Source organism: Mesoplodon mirus, assembly GCF_964341445.2.
Source record: "Mesoplodon mirus genome assembly, chromosome: 6".
NCBI classification, from domain to species: Eukaryota; Metazoa; Chordata; class Mammalia; order Artiodactyla; family Ziphiidae; genus Mesoplodon; species Mesoplodon mirus.
The window spans coordinates 59,881,521-59,900,385 of NC_138982.1; the positions used below are offsets into that span (position 1 = coordinate 59,881,521).

At 43.3% G+C, this 18,865-nt stretch overlaps 1 protein-coding gene across 1 annotated transcript in view; it reads left to right on the top strand.

Moving 5' to 3' along the window:
* Positions 1-2,144: 2,144 nt before the first annotated feature.
* The window catches only part of LRRC31 (leucine rich repeat containing 31), a gene marked incomplete at its 3' end in the record, with an annotated part of 34,350 nt that continues 17,629 nt past the window's right edge, over positions 2,145-18,865 (top strand). The window contains 8 exon segments of the mRNA XM_082625264.1: positions 2,145-2,211; positions 9,549-9,692; positions 11,454-11,621; positions 14,373-14,458; positions 14,462-14,531; positions 14,751-14,918; positions 15,926-15,982; positions 15,985-16,077. Coding sequence (XP_082481390.1) covers positions 2,190-2,211; positions 9,549-9,692; positions 11,454-11,621; positions 14,373-14,458; positions 14,462-14,531; positions 14,751-14,918; positions 15,926-15,982; positions 15,985-16,077 — 808 coding nt within the window. The 5' untranslated portion in view covers positions 2,145-2,189.

Here is an 18,865-nt window from a genome sequence, read left to right on the forward strand (position 1 = left end):
GGATCTTTACTTTATACTTATTAAAACTTATTTAGACATTTAGGTATGGATTTTTAAAAATCATGTCATACTTGTACATACATAAGAAGAAAAATAAATTAGAAATTGATTAAGGTACTCTTAAAACTTCTTTACATTTAGAGTCCTAGCTTTCTGAATCATGTTTTTAAAATATATTTCAATCAAATTTTTAATTGTAGTAAAAAAGCCCCACATAACATAAAAGTTACCATCTTAACCATTTTTAAGTGTACAGTTCAGTAGTGTTAAATATATTCATATTGCTGTGCAACAGATCGCCAGAACTTTTTCATCTTACAAAAGTGAAACTCTGTACAGATTAGACAACTCCCCAATTCCCCCTCCCCCAAGCCCCTGGCAACCACCGTTCTACTATCTGTTTCTCTGAATTTGACTGCTTTATATACCTCATGTAAGTGGAATCATACAGTATTTGCCTTTTTTTATGACTAGCTTTCTTCTCTTATGTCCTCAAGTGTCATTCATGTTGCAGCATGTGTTATGCTTTTTAATAAAGTTTTGTGGAGAAAGAAAATGCATTTCCCTTTAAGAAGAAACACTGAAAATATGATTCACTCTGAAAACACTGGATCAAAATTTTTAAGGCCTTTGAAAGCATTCCTCAAAAATGCTTTACAATATACGTTAAGCCTGAAGTGAGAGAGTGGCATGGACATATATACACTACCAAACGTAAAATAGATAGCTAGTGGGAAGCAGCCGCATAGCACAGGGAGATCAGCTCGGTGGTTTGTGACCACCTAGAGGGGTGGGTTAGGGAGGGTGGGAGGGAGACGCAAGAGGGAGGAGATATGGGAACATATGTGTATGTATAGCTGATTCACTTTGTTATAAAGCAGAAACTAACACACCACTGTAAAGCAATTATACTCCAATAAAGATGTTAAAAAATAAAATAAAATAAGACTTCCCTGGTGGCGCAGTGGTTGAGAGTCTGCCTGCTAATGCAGGGGACACGGGTTCGAGCCCTGGTCTGGGAAGATCCCACATGCCGCGGAGCAGCTGGGCCCGTGAGCCACAACTGCTGAGCCTGCGCATCTGGAGCCTGTGCTCCCGCGATGATGAGAGGCCCGCGCACCGCGATGAGGAGTGGCCCCCACTTGCCACAACTGGAGAAAGCCCTCGCACAGAAACGGAGACCCAACACAGCCCAAAATAAATAAATAAATAAATAAATAAATAAAATAAAATAAAATAAAATATACGTTAAGCCTAAACCTAAGGATGGAAAAGAAAAAAAAGTATACCTCACTTTTACAAAAACAAAAATCGCTTCAGTGCAAGAGAAATTACATGCCAAATATGTATTATCCTTGGGGTTTCATGGCAAGTAATCTTATCTACTGATAATACAGTAAATATAATACAGTAACTACTCTGTTAAATGCCAGCCATTAGTTTTCCCAGAGGGCTCTTAAGTGAATGCCTCTGATCCTGGGAGGAGAGGCAAAACCCTAGTTTTTAGCTGCTGTAGTCTGGTTATGTTGTGATCTGAAAATTTCCCCAAATTCGGTTTCCAAGATTTACCTTCACAGAGTAAAACCCAGTGCAGAGACAAGGGGGAAGCCATCCTTAAAGCTCGAGTTGGTGTGGGAAGCCTGAGTACTTGCACAAGTTTGTATATAAAGAGAAATTTCCCAAATACATTTTGAAAAAAATTCTTTTCTAAGCACGAGCATGGTAACCTACCACTTAACCCACTGTATGTTAAGAAATATGCAGGTGCTCTCCCTCTTGTTCTCACAAATCTGCCTTTCTCGCACTTGTTCCTTTTCGGATTCCCTGTTAGCTCTCAGTTGCTTCCTTCTCTTGCCTTCCTCTCCTTTTTGCCTTCCTTGTTCCCTATGGTATTTTGTTTCCTCCTCCGATCACTCGAGTCCTGTGTACTTTCTGACCTTCCCTGGCTCCCTGGTCTTTCCCATCCTGCTCTGTGGTGTACTCATCTGCACAGAGAAACCAGCGGGGCCTCACCGGCTGGGTGGGGTTTCACTTGGGGAAATTACCACATCCTGGAGCACCATCCAGCAGTGTTTTCTTAAGACGTGGGAGATGGAGTCACAGCAACTGGGGTGGGGGGGGGGAAGTAAAAGCATTTACTGTGATGGCTCTCCAAAGAATAGCAGTGTATAAACCTCCCAAAGGTGAAAATGAGTGAAAATGACCATAGAGGTAAGTCTTGGGTGGGAGCCAGGGGACCAGTGAAAGGAAAAGCACCCCCAGGGTGATGGTGGAATCAGGATGGGGCAGTTAGGGCAGCAGGTTGTGGCTGGATTCACAAGCTGAAGGTCTCTCTTTCCCACCCAACCTACTGAGGCTCGGTCAGCTATGGGGCTGTGGCTGGGACACCTGTCTGGTTCCATTGCTGTCTGTTCCTGCGTAAACCTGGTGGGCCGGATCCTGCTTCTAGTTTGGAGAAAAAAAAAAGGATGCCCAGTTATGACTTCTAAAATAGTACTCCAGGTATATGGAACATTCCATCCCCCAAGCATGGAGGTGGGCTTTGCAAAGTCATTTTGAGGATCCTCTTGTGCAAAATGTTTCTTGAACCATTCTGGAACATTGTAAGACCTATTTTATAGGGAGGAAGCCATGAACATTGTAACTTTAAGAATACCTATTAGGCCCTAGCCTAAGGATAGAATCCAGATTTTATTAACAGAATCTAAAATTCCATTTATAGTTTTATCCCTTTAATTCTTGAACCCTCCCTTAAAATGTAAGCAAATCCCCGGAGGGATTCATAGATTGACCCTTATGAATCTTGAGCCTCAAATCATACCAGAACTACCCCTAACCTCCATCCTCCATTCTTGCTCCAGGCAAACCAGAATTCACTCCTAGAGGCAACCCCAGGCTCCTTTAGATCTTCATACCTGGAAGTTTCTGAGCCTGATTTGTCTGCCTGGGACACTTCCCTCTCTCTCCTCTTTTTAGCTATCTCAGTTCTTCAAAACCCAGGCCATGCCACTCATCATTCAAAGGCTGTGCTCCAAGACAGGCTTGGTCCAACTGTGGGTTCCCTGACTACGTGGGTCTCTCCTCCCTGACAGCCCTTGCTCCAGTGTAACCATCTTTCCACCAGGTTAAGACTTCAGTGACATGAGCTATGTCTTGTTTATCACTGAATCTCTTAGCATCGAGAACAGTGAGTTCTGTTTATGGAGTGAATTAATTCTTTACTGCAATGTGTTTTTATGGGGTGTGGGTGAAGGGCTGCAGTAGAGAAGGTGAGAATGCCAAGAGAAAAAGAAACGGTAAGCCAAGAGATGCGACTGGGGTCCCTGGAGGCAGTCTCCTCTGGGCGACAGTTTTGCAAAGGGCCAGACAGCTCAGAGGCATGCCGAGCGCTCTGACGCTCTCTCTCCCGGAAGGGAACTTAAATTGACTGTTGAAATTTAAAAAGTATTGACACATTTAATGCACTTGCCAAAGTGGTGTTTAATGAATTGTATCTCACAATAAAATAGGGCAAAGTTTAAAACTCAAATTTGCTTTGGATTTGTATCTGCTACCACCTGTTAGTTCCAGGATCCTGGGTTGCATCATTCTTATTTTTATGTTAAACACTGCCAGCAACAAAAACAGAAAGTAAGGGGGAAATAAAAACAGGTGTAGGGAAGTTAGGATTTCACACGGCTTGACAGACTCTTGTTTTCTTCTGAAATCCTAGAAAACAGAAAACCACAGGAAGATGGCTTATTGAGAAAGACCCCCTTCAAACTGTCCGTGAGTCAAACAGGGAACAAGAGTTCCTCAGATGGAGAAACTAAACCCCAGACTTCATTTGTCAACAAATGCATCAGGGGGTCAAAATTCAGGTCCCCCAAAGCTGAAAACAGAAAAGAGAGCAATGACCTTAAAACAACTGATTTTTGACCCAGCGACGAGACACCAAAACCTAATATGATGAGTCTGTTCTAAACATTTATTTTGTTAAATGCTTTAAATAATTTGCTCATTTTACTTTTTTGTTTCGGCCATGCCACACAGCTTGCGGGACCCCAACCAGGGACTGAACCCAGGCTCCCAGCAGTGGAAGCGTGGAGTCCTAACCACTGGGCCGCCAGGGAATTCCCCTCACTTTCCTTTTAAATTATCAAAAGTAATATGTTGCAGAAAGGTTTAGAGAAAAATACCCTATTTCCTTTCATTCTAACACAAATGGTCATTTCTTCAAGATTCTTTTCAGCCTTTTATTCATATACATGCATTTATGGTCAACCAACCAGTCAAACGCTGAGTATCTGCTATGTGCCAGTCACTGTTATTAGCAGTACAGCCATGAAAAAGAGAACATTTGCGTACGTAAAGAACCAAAAGCAGATATAATTTCAGTGTGATAAGTCATATGAAGACAAAACAGGCTGAGGAGACAGAGAATGATGGGCTGGGGGTGCTATTTTAGATGTGGTTGGAAGGAAGGAGTCTCTGATTTGGTGGCATTTGAGCTGAGATCTGAAAGTCAGTCACGTAGAATGAATGAAGCCAGCTACACAGGTATTTGTGGGAGTAGTTTTCCAGGCAAAGGGATGTGTAAATGCAAAGGCCCAAGATGGGAGTGAGCCTGGAGTGCTTGAGAGCAAGCCAGGAGGTTAGGCATGCTGAAGCAGGATGAGAGATGGAGAGTGGATGAGAGTAGTAGACCAGTCAGAGAGGTAGCTGAGGCCAAACGGACGTAATTTGTACAGTTATAAGAGCTTATAAAGCCCGCTTAATCTTACACGGAGCTGTGATCCTACTGAGACATATTAGTATTATTTTTTTTTTTTTGCGGTACGCGGACCTCTCACTGTTGTGGCCTCTCCCATTGCGGAGCACAGGCTCCGGACGCGCAGGCTCAGCGGCCATGGCTCATGGGCCCAGCCGCTCCGCGGCAGGTGGGATCCTCCCGGACCGGGGCACGAACCCGTGTCCCCTGCATCGGCAGGCGGACTCTCAACCACTGCGCCACCAGGGAAGCCCCTGAGACATATTATTATACTGCTCAGTTCTCATATTGTTACATAATGTTCATATGCCTAATTTTGACAGTGGCATAATATTCCATTACATGCCTATGCCATAATTACTTAAGTTCCTTTTCTGCCCTTTAGTGAATATCTTTGGCTTTCCCTCTCCCCTATTTTCTGCTTTACTCTGTTTCAGCAACTAGCACAAATTCCCAGAACAGAGATTACAAATACAAGGGTTATGAAAGTATTGCCAAATCTCTCTCTAAAGTTATGTGTCGTATACAATGCCGTCACTATATTATTAGATTAAATGTATTTTTAAAACACTTTAAACTTTTTATGCAAACATATACAAAAGAAGAGAGAACAGTATGAGTCCCCATGACCACCTCCCTCTAACAATTACCAATCCATGGCCAATCTTGTTTCATTTATACTTACCCTCATGTCCGTCAGATTATTTGCACCAAATACCAAAAATATCATTTTACCTGTAAGCAGATTGAATGCATTTTTGGAAGTGGAAAATTAAGAAGTCTTCCTTTAAAAGAGGGCAATCAGAAAGTTGTTGATATTTGTTCTAAAGTATGATTTGGAGCTTCAGGAACATGGTTAATGGATACCCATAACCATGATTAAATTAACCGTGCAAGACCAGTCAGCTGGTTATCCCAGCTGGGCAACACCATGCGTGGCTTCTCCATTTCCATTTCTCCCCAAATCCAGTGGCCCCTGGAGTCATGTGAATTCTGTCCTCCAAACAGCTCTGGGACCTCATTCCTCCTCTCCGCTGCTGTCCTGGCTTTCATTGTCTCTTGCCTGGACCACTGCCACAGCTTTCTCCCTGGTTTCTCTGCTCCTGGTCTTGCTCTGTGGCCAGCCTGTCCTCCACACTGCTACTGGGTGCTCTTTCTAAACCACAGATACTGTGGTGTCTCTCACCGGTTTAAAATCCTTCACTGAGTCTTTCTTGCCTTGAAGAGAAAGTCTATACTCTCAAGCATGGTCTTCAAGGTATTTGTGATCAGTTGAATATCTCTTCACAACCTCTGCCTTGCCCCCAATCTTATGTTCATCTGCTACTCCTGACATTCTGACTGACTGTTTCCTGAACTGGCCACATTCCCCTGAAGTGGGTACCTGTGCCTAGAAAGACCTTCCCTTGTGGCATCCTCCCTCTGCACCCCTCCCCCATTTATCCCTCCCTCATGTCCACCCACCTGGCTAACTTTCACTCACCCTTTAAGGTGCAATTTATCTACCACCTTCACCTGGAAGCTTCCCAAGATGCACCCACTGGACTTTGGATCCTCTGTGGCTTTCTTGTCTGTCTGCTCCATCAGACAGGTAGCTCCTTGGCAACAGGAACTTGTTACCTTGGTTCCCTGTACAGCATCACCCATGTTACAAACATGTAAAAATGTTTTATGAAAGCATCGGGATTCTTGGTTGTAAACAACGGAAACAAATCCCTACAGGTTTAGCTTGGAAAAGAACCTAATGAGAAGATACTGCTTGGCTCACAGAATCACCTGGAGAAGCAAGAGCTCGGTTCAGCAGTAAAGCCGCCAGAAAAGGCCCCGAGTCACTCCATGGAGCTGCTTATGTGTGGTCACTTTGCACCCTCCACGGAGTGCCAGCCCTCCCTCCTCAGCCAACCTGTAGCAACTCTGACTCATCTGTTTTATATATTGAGGTGTGACATAAGATATTTTTTGAAGAAAGTGTTTTATAGATTAAAAAAAAGAAATATATGGTCTGTAAGGAGATGTCCGGGGCCTCATAAATTGGTACTCATATTTATACTTAGGTTGTTTGATAAAGATTTGTCATCTTGATTTATTTTGGTTACTGAGGAACTGTAAAACTAATATTCATTCATTCGCTCAGTTATTTGTTCATTCAACAAATGCTTACAAAGTACCTCTGATGTAAAAGGCATTGTAGAGTCCCACCTTCCTGGGAGGCCTCAGTAACTTTAATCACTATGTTCCTGAGAAATGAACCAGGCAGGAATTATAATTTCCATTTTATAGATGAGTAAACCAAGGCTCAGAGAAGTTAAGTGACTTGCTTACCTGATGGACCCACGAGTTGAACCAGGTTTTCCAGTTGTGCTGCCTTGGACTTGCCAATCATATAAATATTACAGAGCAACCAAGTAGGCTGTGGTCTGAGAAGAGATTTCTGAATCTGTCAACTGGTTGGTTGGTGGACCGCACCCCACCAGCCTGCAAATCTTGTAGCTGCTCAGCCTTGAGACCAAAGAAAAACCTGGAGACAACAACAGAGACATCAAAGCTCATTGGTTAAGGGGCATCTTCCACAAAGGTCCTGGAGCAACACCCCTTCCATGGATGGCTGGCAGCAGACAGGACATGGCAACAGCCTCCACTACTTGGTGGAGAAGGAGGCTACCATTTATAGGGGAATTGATGTCAGGTGGGCTCATCAGTTACCACGGAAACCAGCAGCAGGGGCAGGGGGCAAGCACGCAGGCAGTTATTGATTAAGCCCTATAACTAAGAGGATTGGATAGTCATGTGAGTGAAGCAGGGCCTGGTGGAACAGGGGATGGACAGAGAGCAAGAGAACAGCCATCTTGAATGGCCTGACCACATGTAGGTCATTGGTGGTGACCTCTGAGAAACAATTTATTTGGCTAGGTGAGTGTGGCAACCAGAATGTAGAGGGTTAATTGGTAACTGTGGTGAAGAAGTGGGGTCAGCAAATACAAACCATTCTTTCCAAACATTTGACAGTAAAGGAAATGATTGACAAAACAGTGTCTTGAGGAGAAAACAAAGAAAAAGGTTTGGTAAAGCTGGAACTTGAGCATGATTGTAGGTTGAGCCTATGGAGATAAAAAGCTAAAAAACAAAAGAGAGAGCAATAAGATACAATGCAGAGAAAATTTTTTTAAGAACAAAATTTTTAAAAAGCAGCTGCACATAATGGGCTTTGGAGCCGATTGCTCTGGGTTCAAATTCTGCCTCTGCTGCTTACTGCTTAACAGTCTCTCTGAGTCTCAGTTTCCAAATCTATGTGTAATTGTGACTCTTTGCATTAAGTTTACACGAAATGCCCCATACTCACATCTTCCATCCACAACTCTCCTCACCCAAAATTAGGGTTGCCAGAAAAAATACACACAATATTTGGGACATACTTTTACTAAACAATGATTCTTTGTTTACCTGAAGTTTAAGTTTAATCGGACGTGCTATTTTTATTTTTCCTAAATCTGGCAGCCCTACCCAAAACAAAATACCTTGTATCCAATGTACCATAATAAAAATTGAAGACGAAAATGAAGAGGTGAACGGTGGGTGGATGATGCTGCCCCCTACTGGTAGAATGTGACAACACCAACCATCCCCACAAAGATGTACAGCCTGTAGGTGGTTTTCTTAAAAATAGCAAGCCACCAAGAAAACAAAACAAAACAAAACAAAAATAGCAAGCCACCAGACACACTGTGGAGGAGAGGGGGAGTTTTTATTATCCTGCTAATATTTTAGTCTAAATTTACTACTACTGTAAGGCCATTATCTTTTCATTTCCACTGGTACTAATATATTTCTTTTTTGCTATGTAGTTGTATACGTTTTGTCAGGGGTAGTAGAGTATTACTGCACATTCAGAACTTATGCTTTCCTATTGGATTCCAGTATACTCTTTGCATGTGTTTTAAACTGTGCATTTTCACTTACAAAACCTCTTTAAAGGCACTGTCCATACATGCCTATTCATTTTTCCTTACAAAAGTATGATGTGTCTCACATGTGTCTTAAATATTGACACATTCAGTAGGTAAAGCCCTGGTACATAGTAGGCACTCAATAAAATCATAGCTTTTTATTTTTATTTATTTAACTTTTAAAACTTGTAGTGATATCATGTAGTGTGGTATTATTACAGTGGAACTTGGTAAGGGTGCCACATAAAAAGTCCCTAATAACGAGGACACATGAGGCTTTCTGAGTGTATTCTCTGGCAGGAGTTGAGAAAATACAAAAGCTCTCCCAGGGACTACTCTCTCCGGATGTGTCAATTGAAGGGTCTAGGAAATGAGCAGCGAGTGTTTCACTCGCTCCCTTTAGCCATCTGAGGCTCATCAGTGGTGACTGCAGTGCTTCCCCTTCCTCACCTGTCTGGTTAGGAGGCCAGTGCTTGGGCATACCCCCAGCATTGCATTCACCAAAGATGTTTGTGCATCCTTCCAGCAGCGCTGTCTTAAACGCTGTGCTAACAAGTTTACCTCTTTGTCCAAGACCAAAGCTCCATCTACATGCAAGAAGCCCAGGTCAGGCCACAAAAGAAAAGCCACCGAGTTCCTCAGGCTCCTTTCTAGGAAATGGGTCACTGGAGTGGCCAGTGTTGAGCACCGACCTCAGGAACAGAGGTCAGGTTTTGTCCCCTTCTGAGGTGAGGTTTCACAAGGGACCAGTTCAGGGTTGTTGTCTGTCTTCTCACTTGTCTTATGGCGATCATTATGCATCTTTAATACACTCTGTCATTCACAGCAAATTTTTCTTTATTTTTATAATGCAGCTAAGACTATCACTTCAGAAATGGAATTAAGATCCAGGATGGAGGAAAATGAGCCGTTCCTGCAGAAGCTGGGCAAAAACCCTGCCGGCAAGTGTCTAGATTTGAACAACTGTAGACTAACAACAGCGGATGTGAGGGAGCCAGGTCTGTATGGAGTTGACCTTGCGCAGAGGCACAGAGGGCCTTTGGACTGGGATGAGCAGGGTAAGTGCTGGGTCCTCACTTAGTAATCCGAGGTCTGCAGGGTGGCCCAGACAACTCAGGAAGCTCAGCTGCAACACTATTTTTTTTTTTAACAAGTTAATTGATTCTTCCTCAAGCTTCAAAGATTTGAGCCGAGTATAAGAGGGAGGTTTGTTTGTTTTTCCTGAGCAATTTTACTTCTCTACTGATTACCTCTAGCTCCCTGAAACACATCTGTTCCTGCACAGGATGTAAACTCATCCGTAAAACTGAGCCCTGCTGGGAATTTAAAGGGGCATCTCGTTGTTATCTGTGGAATGAAAACTATCACTACCAGCAATTATTGCTCACACCGTTTTACACAAAAGTGCAACTACTGTTTGTGACACTCTAGCAGGAGTTTGGTTGTGAAGAACCATCTTCCCAACACCACTGTCACCACCTTTTTAAAAAACGCTCTTTTTTCAGATACCTTAAATCGTCTTGAATCAAATTATGTGTGGCTACCAACAGAGATATCAAAAGAACTGCGTTTTGAGTGAGGGGTCCTTGAGTATTTTAATTAAAATCCATGCCATTATATTTGAGACAGATCTCTTATGAGGGAGCTCTAACCATGCCTGTGATTCTCAAATGCCTATGTACATGTCAGAATCTCTTGCAGAACCTGTGGAAATGCAGGCACTTGAGTCCAACCCAAACCCACCGAATTGAAATCTTTGAGGGTGGGCCCCAGGAATCCTGTTTTTTTCCTTCTTAATGTGTTCAATAAGCTTTCATACTTTATAAAGTTAGGATCATGGTGAACAAGATGAAGTTGCTAAAGTGCTTTGAATGCTAGTAGAAAGAAAATATATTTTTTGCCCCCTAAGCATGTTTTTAGAATTTCTTCGGAATTGTGGAAAGTCAGGAATTGCTATGCCTGTAACTCTAGAAGCTTACCATGCAGCGCCTGATTGCTGCCACTTTAACATTTTAACATGCCATTTTAACATTCAAGACAGATGTTTAAAAGCAAGCAAGCAAAGACACTTTCGCCCCCTGACTTTGGCATTTCCACTCTTAAGTCTTGTTGCTGCAGGAGATAAAGATGACCTTTGAGAATCTTGTTCACAGAGAGTAGCTTCAATTTTCGTGAGCAATGGAGGAGACTCAGAGAAGGTTCCGGTCAGGGTTTGTGCCAGTCTAAACCTGCACATGTTGGCCCACGTAGGTATAACAGGAACTTTATAAGGTGGTGACACCCAGGTGATCAAGATAAGAAAGAAAAGGTAACGGGCACCCTCAGTCTCAGCGGTCCTGCCAATGGAGTATTCCCCAGACCTTCAGCCTGAGGGTCCAATAGGACGACAGGGTGACGGGTGTCAGGGGGTTTTGCAAAATAAAAGGACCCGTGTCCACATTACAGTGAGAGTGGTAGTAACGGTCCTAGCAGTAGAATTACAATTTCCACTACAATAAAGGAGTTCTTATGAAATCTTATGGAAACACCACTGCATTTCCAGAGTGCAGTTATTTGGCAGAAATAGAAAACGTCCCAAGAAATAGGTAAAGCAAACGTCACAATGTCTCCAGTTGTGCGGCTGAGAAATCCCTGCTTTGTGGCAAGTCAGCAAGTCCACACTCCTTCTATCCTCTTACAGAGCAACAGGCAGTGGATCCTATTTACTACAAATCACAAATTACACGTGCAAATCTGGTTTTTCTTGTGTTCACTTCTACTTGCTTTGCTGCCTTCTCTCCCAGACTTGGAAAAACTGGATATGTCCTGGAATGATTTCATAGGCAGAACCCTCCATTTACTCATGCAGCAAATGCATCTTGTCAGCAAGTTAAAAATCCTGAGGCTGGGTAGTTGCAGACTTACTGCAGATGATGTTCGAGCACTGGGTATGATGAATGCTTCCCTTAAGAGATGGCTCCCCTGGAAGGATCTTTGCAACCCAAACCCTCAGGGGCAAATTATTTGGGTCACCACCCCCTCAAGTGCCCATGCACGAGGATGAGAGCGCTGACTGTACATGATGTGACGCTGTGTTGAGCACTTGTATACCTTCTAAGGAGCTGTGTAACCTGCACCTAGCATCGTGCTAAGCCCTGGGATAGAGAAGGGAACAGGCTGACCAAGCCTCTGTTCTCATGGAGTTTAAGTGGAGGTAGTAACTGTAAAATTTGCTCACTTTGGGTCTGTTACCTCATCTGTAAATTAGAGGAGTTGGGATAGATAATAATTAAGTTCCTTTCCAATTCCAAAATAGTACTTCTCTCTTCTATTTTCCCATTCTCATTTTGAAAAAATGATCAAAACAAGATTTTTCAATTAAAAGCAATGATTTAAATAGGACTAGAACCTCAATTAAGTTAGTTTATAGTATATCAAACATTGGATAACATAGAACACAAGATAATTTTTTTTTTTTTTTTTTTTTTGTGGTACGCGGGCTTCTCACTGTTGTGGCCCCTCCCGCTGCGGAGCACAGGCTCCGGACGCGCAGGCTCAGCGGCCACGGCTCACGGGCCCAGCGGCTCCGCAGCACGTGGGATCCTCCCGGATCGGGGCACGAACCCGCGTCCCCCACATCGGCAGGCGGACTCTCAACCACTGCACCACCAGGGAAGCCCCATAAGATAAAATTTGTCATGCTACTAACCCAGCTGCTTTACTGGGTTATGAATGCTGGGTTATCTAGAATGCTTGCTGGTTTTAGATGCAATTAGTACTTTTTCTGTCTTCTTTTTGTCTGAAGTTTCTTATTTTGATCATGTATTTTGATCATTTACATCTCTGCAAAGATTTCTGTAAAAGCAACAAAATTTATGCCAATGTCTTCTCACTAATCCTTCCCTAGAAAATAGGGGCCAGCTGATGTTTCCTGGTTCACCCTTCCTATAGCTAAGGAAGAACGTTATACATCTCAGAGCTAGCCAGGTCCTTTCAAATCCTAGTCCCACTTCTAATTCTCTTTGTGACCATGGACAAAATACTTAACTTTCTGAGCCTCAGTTTTATTATCTCTGAAAAGGGGTGATATCCAACTCAAAAAAAATTATTGCGAGCATTAAATAATTTCTGTAAAGTACCTACTACGTGCTTGACACATAGTAGGAACTCAATAATCGATAATTCTTTCTTTCCCTATTCCCTCATCCAAAATTACCTTTCTGTGGTTTTTCATGATCAATATAGCCCCACTGGTTAGCAGCTGGTTATCGTGTACCAGGGTCTCAAATTTAACATACTGTTACTCAGTCATGAAAAGAAGTATAGATTATTTTCTATGACTAATCTAATCTTTTTCATGATCCACCATCCTTAAGAAACCAGGAAGTGGAATTTCTGCCCTGGGGCCCACTCTAAACTCATCTGGTCCAGGAGAGAGTCTGCACCCTTGTCACTAATGTTTTGTGTCCTTTCCCCTCTCCCCAAGATTTTATCCTCTCTGGAAGGACTTCTGCATCCTCTCCACCAGGAGGGGCTATCTTATCATCCATACTCTGCTTAGCCTTAATGGCAGATGGAGTATAAGGAGAATAAATGGTTTACTGATAAGAAAACATAAATCAGGAGGCATTTCAACATTATTACACCTGTTACAATTGCTTAGTGCAGGATTGCAAATGCCTAGGCCCTCCAGTACCATATGCACTGCAGACAATCATGTACTCTTTCTCCCTGATCCTGGGGGATGCCTCAGGGTGATACATATCCACGCCCCTTTGACTGGCAATGGCATACAAAATGACACCTGTTTATCCCTGGCTTATGATATTATAACTCCTGGAGAATTTGCATTTTAACCTGGGGCTCCTGGACTCCAAAAACCTTAAACCATGCAATAAATAACCAGTGGCAGAAGTTCCAGCCCAGTAGTGGACGGTGGAAGAGAGGCTTCTGGACACAGTGGACCTTCCAGCACTCTTAACTGGTGCTAAAATTGACTCCAGACATTGAGAAAGCACATTTGTCATGTGTGTGGCTCACCATTCTGTTCTACCCCCAAAGCAGTGAAAATTATTCCTAAGGGCTGATCTCCCCACACTTCCCCTGTTCTCTCCCAGCTTCCACTCTGTAGCCCTCAGATGTTCCCTGTGTGAAATGGTATCAGAAATGTCAAGTTTCACCCCCCTCACTGCATCCTCCTCCACCCCAAGACTGCATCACTGTTATGAGACGCTAGTGCCCGATGCTCTCTTACTGGTTCCTCCCTGCAGTGGTTGGATCAGTTGTATGCGATATTCTTGATGTCAAAGTGAGCTTTTCCTCTGTGGTGGCCAGTGCCCTGCTTTGCTTCTACCTCTGGCCAATCTTCCTCTGGCCAAAGTATATTTACTACCATAAAAACAATTCGGTAAAACCACCCCTACTAACAGGTGGATTTTTTTTTTTTTAACACAATGTTTACTTACCAGCATGGCTTCAGAACTCTGGAGGGACTAGACTTGCTGTGCCTGTACATATAGAAACTCACCGTGCTGGGAGTAGGTAAGAACTGGGTCCTTTTCTCCTCCCTGTTCCCTGGCATCTAACCAGTAGCTGGCCCGGCTTCAATACTCCTTAAACAATGGCTGTATTGATTTTGAAATGAATTCCCTGCTTTGCAGATTAGCGATCAACCTGATCTTTGGGCCATTTTGTAACAGGAGAAGCACTTAAAGCGCTGCCTGAACTTGAGTTGAATTTGTCCAGTAAAGTGGGAGGAAACTTGCCTCTGATCCTCCAGACATTCTGAGAAGGGAACAAGATACAAATGCCTGAGCTTGTGGACTATGCCCTCACGTCAGAAGATGGGGCGTTTGTGGGTAAGTGGAATTTGGAAGAGTCCTTCCCAGGAAAAAATGTGAAGGCACCCATGATTGGATAGCTTGGAAATCAACGTTAGCTGTGTTTTCTCTCACCCTGAATTGAAAGAGTGGTTCACTATATCCCAGGTCATATGAAGATGTACCTCCCTTCTGCCTGCCCCAACTTTCACACCCTGCATCTTTACTGAGTTGTCCTTTGGATTTCCTTCCTTCCAGGTCAGTTGCTACTTAGGCTGCAAAACCTTGAAGTACTTGATCTTTCTATTAACAGAAACAGCGGTGGCAGTCTCAACAGTATTGTTCAGGGATTAAAAAGTACCTTAAATCTGAAAGTCTTGAAGTTACATTCATGTGGATTATCACAAAAGAGTGTCAAACTACTGGGTGAGGGCTTCCCTGGTGGCGCAGTGTTTGAGAGTCCGCCTGCCGATGGGACACGGGTTCGCGCCCCGGACCAGGAAGATCCCACATGCTGTGGAGCGGCTGGGCCCGTGAGCCATGGCCGCTGAGCCTGCGCGTCCGGAGCCTGTGCTCCGCAACAGGAGAGGCCACAACAGTGAGAGGCCCGCGTACTGCAAAACAAAAACAAAAAAACAAAAAACCTACTGGGTGAGTTAGGAATGGCTAAAGTTTCTATATAACTTTATACTATATGGAATTTTTAAGCTGTTAGGAAATACAACAAAACATAAACAGTGGTTATGTTGGGGAATAAGATTATGGGTGATTTAAATCTTCTTCATGTTTTATTGATTTTCTAAGTCTTTTACAGTGAGCATGTACTTTCATGATTACAAAAATAATCTTTGAAAACGGCTGACTCTGAAAAGGCCAGGATATTGTAGGTCTGAGAGAGACACTGTGCAAAATAAGTGTGCTACTAAAGCTGTCCATTTTTCTCTTACTTTTGAAAATGCCAGCATTATTTTATGCTTAGTAGTAGGAAGGAATTGGTACTGATAAAAAGAACAGCTTCAGTGACATCTGTAGTTAAAATTTACTCTGCTATGGAGTATCCACATTAAAGAATAGGAAATGAAATGTGTATTTATCCCTTCAACTTCTAGAGCCTGTAAAATCCTTCTCCCTGGCAGTTTGGATAAGTCTAGAATGCTATGACAGCACCAGTGCTCAAGGATAGTAGGGGAAGCTTCATTAGTTGAAAGATTTTGATCAAAACCATTGACGATCAATGCAGATCACAGGGAGTGTGTATTTGAAGCCATTGTCAGGTCAAGAGGGGTAGATGGTACAAAGTGGACCGTTATCCCACTGTCTGGGCTTTTGTCAAATAGTGTACGTATTGTCTCAGTCTCCCTTCTCCACACCTGCCCCCTCTCCTGCCGACCACCTTGTAATATGTCAGAATGGGGTTCTGACCTTCTTTGTAGGTGCTGCTTTTAGATACTTGTGTGAGCTGAGGACACTAGACCTTTCCTGCAACAAGGAGATGAAGACTCCCCGGGGCTGGCCATGCTTGAGCATCTGGAGGGGCTGGATCTTCACCAGTGCTCGCTGACGGCCGACGACATGGTGTGGCTGAGTAGGTACTGCAGAGCCAAGGACTCTTGGAGCCTTGCCATGTGTTTGCAAACCTGGCGAATTTGAGATGTGCTGTTTATGAAGTTACCAGAAGGATCACATCATAAAAGTTTTGTGAATGCCCCAATATAGTATTTGGCAAATATTAAGCACCCAGTAATTGTTAGTGAATCTAAACTCCTCCTACATACATCTGTAAAGGATAGATGTGGCGCTTGAGGGAGAAAATTTTTGAATTTATGTGGCTGTTTAGAAATGGATCTGTTACTATTACAAAGTGTGTTACAAATAGGGATGTAGATGGAAAGCCAAAACAAAGGGTGTTGAGTCTTTCTTGCTAATCAAGTGAAGCCGAGGCAGTTAGATACAAATGAAGTTACAGAAAGTCAGTGGGACGGTGCATAACGACTGTACATTACAACTTGAGGTCACTATGCTTACTTTCCTACCACAGACATAGTCCTGTAACCTGTAATGTATAAGTGCAGTTTCCCCTAACAAACAGCAAGCATACTCTTGAGATCAAGGGTTTTATTCCACCTGCAGCCCCAATAAACCTTCAGAATGCATCCAGACTCTGACCATGGCTTACCATCTAGACCTCTACTACCCCGGTCCAGCCCGCTGTCACCTCATGCCTAGATTATTACAAGAGTCCAGATGGTTTTCCTGCTCCTCTGTCACTCTGACTGCATTCTCTATTCCTTCCCCCCATTGACTACTCCAGCCACAGCACACCAGCCATGCTCTGCCCTCCCTCCGTGCTATGGGCTGGTCCTGCGTAGGGATGGGTTTTTTTTTTTTTTTTTTTTCAGTATCTCTCTGTTGCTCATGCACAGGGTCTGGCACATAGTTGGCAGCCAGTAAATGCTTGTTGAGAATGTGATTGATCGAATGAATCAATCAATAAAGAACGAGAAAAAGAATTTTTTGTTGTTGTTTTTAGTACAGTTGGGGGAGAAAAACGGTAAAATAGGTCTTTAGGTCTAATATTGATTTTTAGCCCTGCTAAGTTATTTCTTAGACTCTTATCCCTCAACTGGGGAAAATGAGAAGAGTTCAAGGCTTTCATGAAGATTTTAAAGTAGTAAACAATCCCTTTTTGGGCTCCAGGTGGAGACTGTGAAGTGTCACCATCCCCTTTTCTTATGAATGTCCTACCTGTGGAGACACTCCTGAATTACCAATCCACCAGATTCCAAATAAGGAATTTCCCTGTTACAACTGAATAACACAAACGTCCTGTCTCATCTTATTGCTCAGAGGAGGATTAAAGTGCTAGAGGATCTGAATTGTTAACGCTAGTACAACAGAGGGATTAGCCTCTCTTATCTAGATCTGCAGCCACCAACACGGGTAAATGGCCCCAGAAAGGTAATGGTTATTTAATAACTGTAGTGAATTGCATTGTTCTCCTGCTTCATTTTGAAAAGATGGAATTGAAAATACATCCCGTTTATACCTTATGGTGTTAAAGAATTGAACATTCTTTGATCTGATCATTCTCGATAGCTCCAAAGGAATGGAATTACAGGTCATTTAGCCAACAACGTTTGATGGATCATCTAATTGTTCGAGGCACTGTTCTGTGGGCTGAGGGAAATTCACAGGCAGGAGCTTCAGTCTGGTGGGGGCAGCAATAAACCAAATACGTGGTGAAGTACAAGGTGCTGGGGGCGTTAGAAGAGGGAGACACCACAGCAAGTACCTGCCCTTTTCCCTTCCCTTCCCCTTCCTTTCTCCTGTCCTTCCCTCCTTCCACTAACATTTGTGCCTCTGGTTTCCAGGCTCTGAGGCACACTCTGGGCACGAAGCAGCCCCTACACACAGAGCTCACCTTTGGGGAGGGAGGGCAGAAGACAAACACAAACACAAACAAATCACGTAACGGGGGTGCTGGGAGGAAAAGAAAATAGGGAGATGTAATAGTGACCAAAGGGTTACTGTGGGTTTGGTGGCCCTGGAAGATTCTGAGGAGGTGAGCCAGCCCCACAGAGATCCCAGGATACTGCATTTGCCACATTGGAAAGAACTAGGGCAAAGGTCTGGAAGCAGGAAAAGCAGCAGAAAGATAGCAAAGCAGGGGTAACTCCTGGCACAGCAAGGGCCTTCAGGACCCCACTCCGTTGCTGTTAGCCACAGATATCTGTTCTGATTTCTTGATTTCATTGCCTTTCTAGTACTTCTGACTTCTATTCTGAGAAAAGAATGATCGTATTAAACATTAATTGAGCATTTAGTGTGTGCCAGGCACTGTACCAGGCACTTTACATATACCAAGTCGTTTTATCTTCCCATTGCCTCTGTGAAGTAGTATTGTTATTCTTATTGAGAAAACTGAGGTTCAGAGAAGTTAAGTAACTTGTCCGAAACCACACAGTTCTTTAGTAGCAAATCCAGGATTAGAACCACCAGTTCTGTCTCCAAAGTCTTTGCTCTTTTTTTTTTTTTTTTTTTTTTTTTTAAATTTTATTTTATTTTATTTTTTTGCTTTATAACAAATTTAATCAGTTATACATATACATATGTTTCCATATCCCCTCCCTTTTGCGTCTCCCTCCCACCCTCCCTATCCCACCCCTCCAGGCGGTCACAAAGTACCGAGCTGATCTCCCTGTGCTATGCGGCTGCTTCCCACTAGCTATTTACCTCACGTTTGGTAGTGTATATATGTCCATGCCGCTCTTTCACTTTGTCACAGCTTACCCTTCCCCCTCCCCATATCCTCAAGTCCATTCTCTAGTAGGTCTGTGTCTTTATTCCTGTCTTACCCCTATGTTCTTCATGAC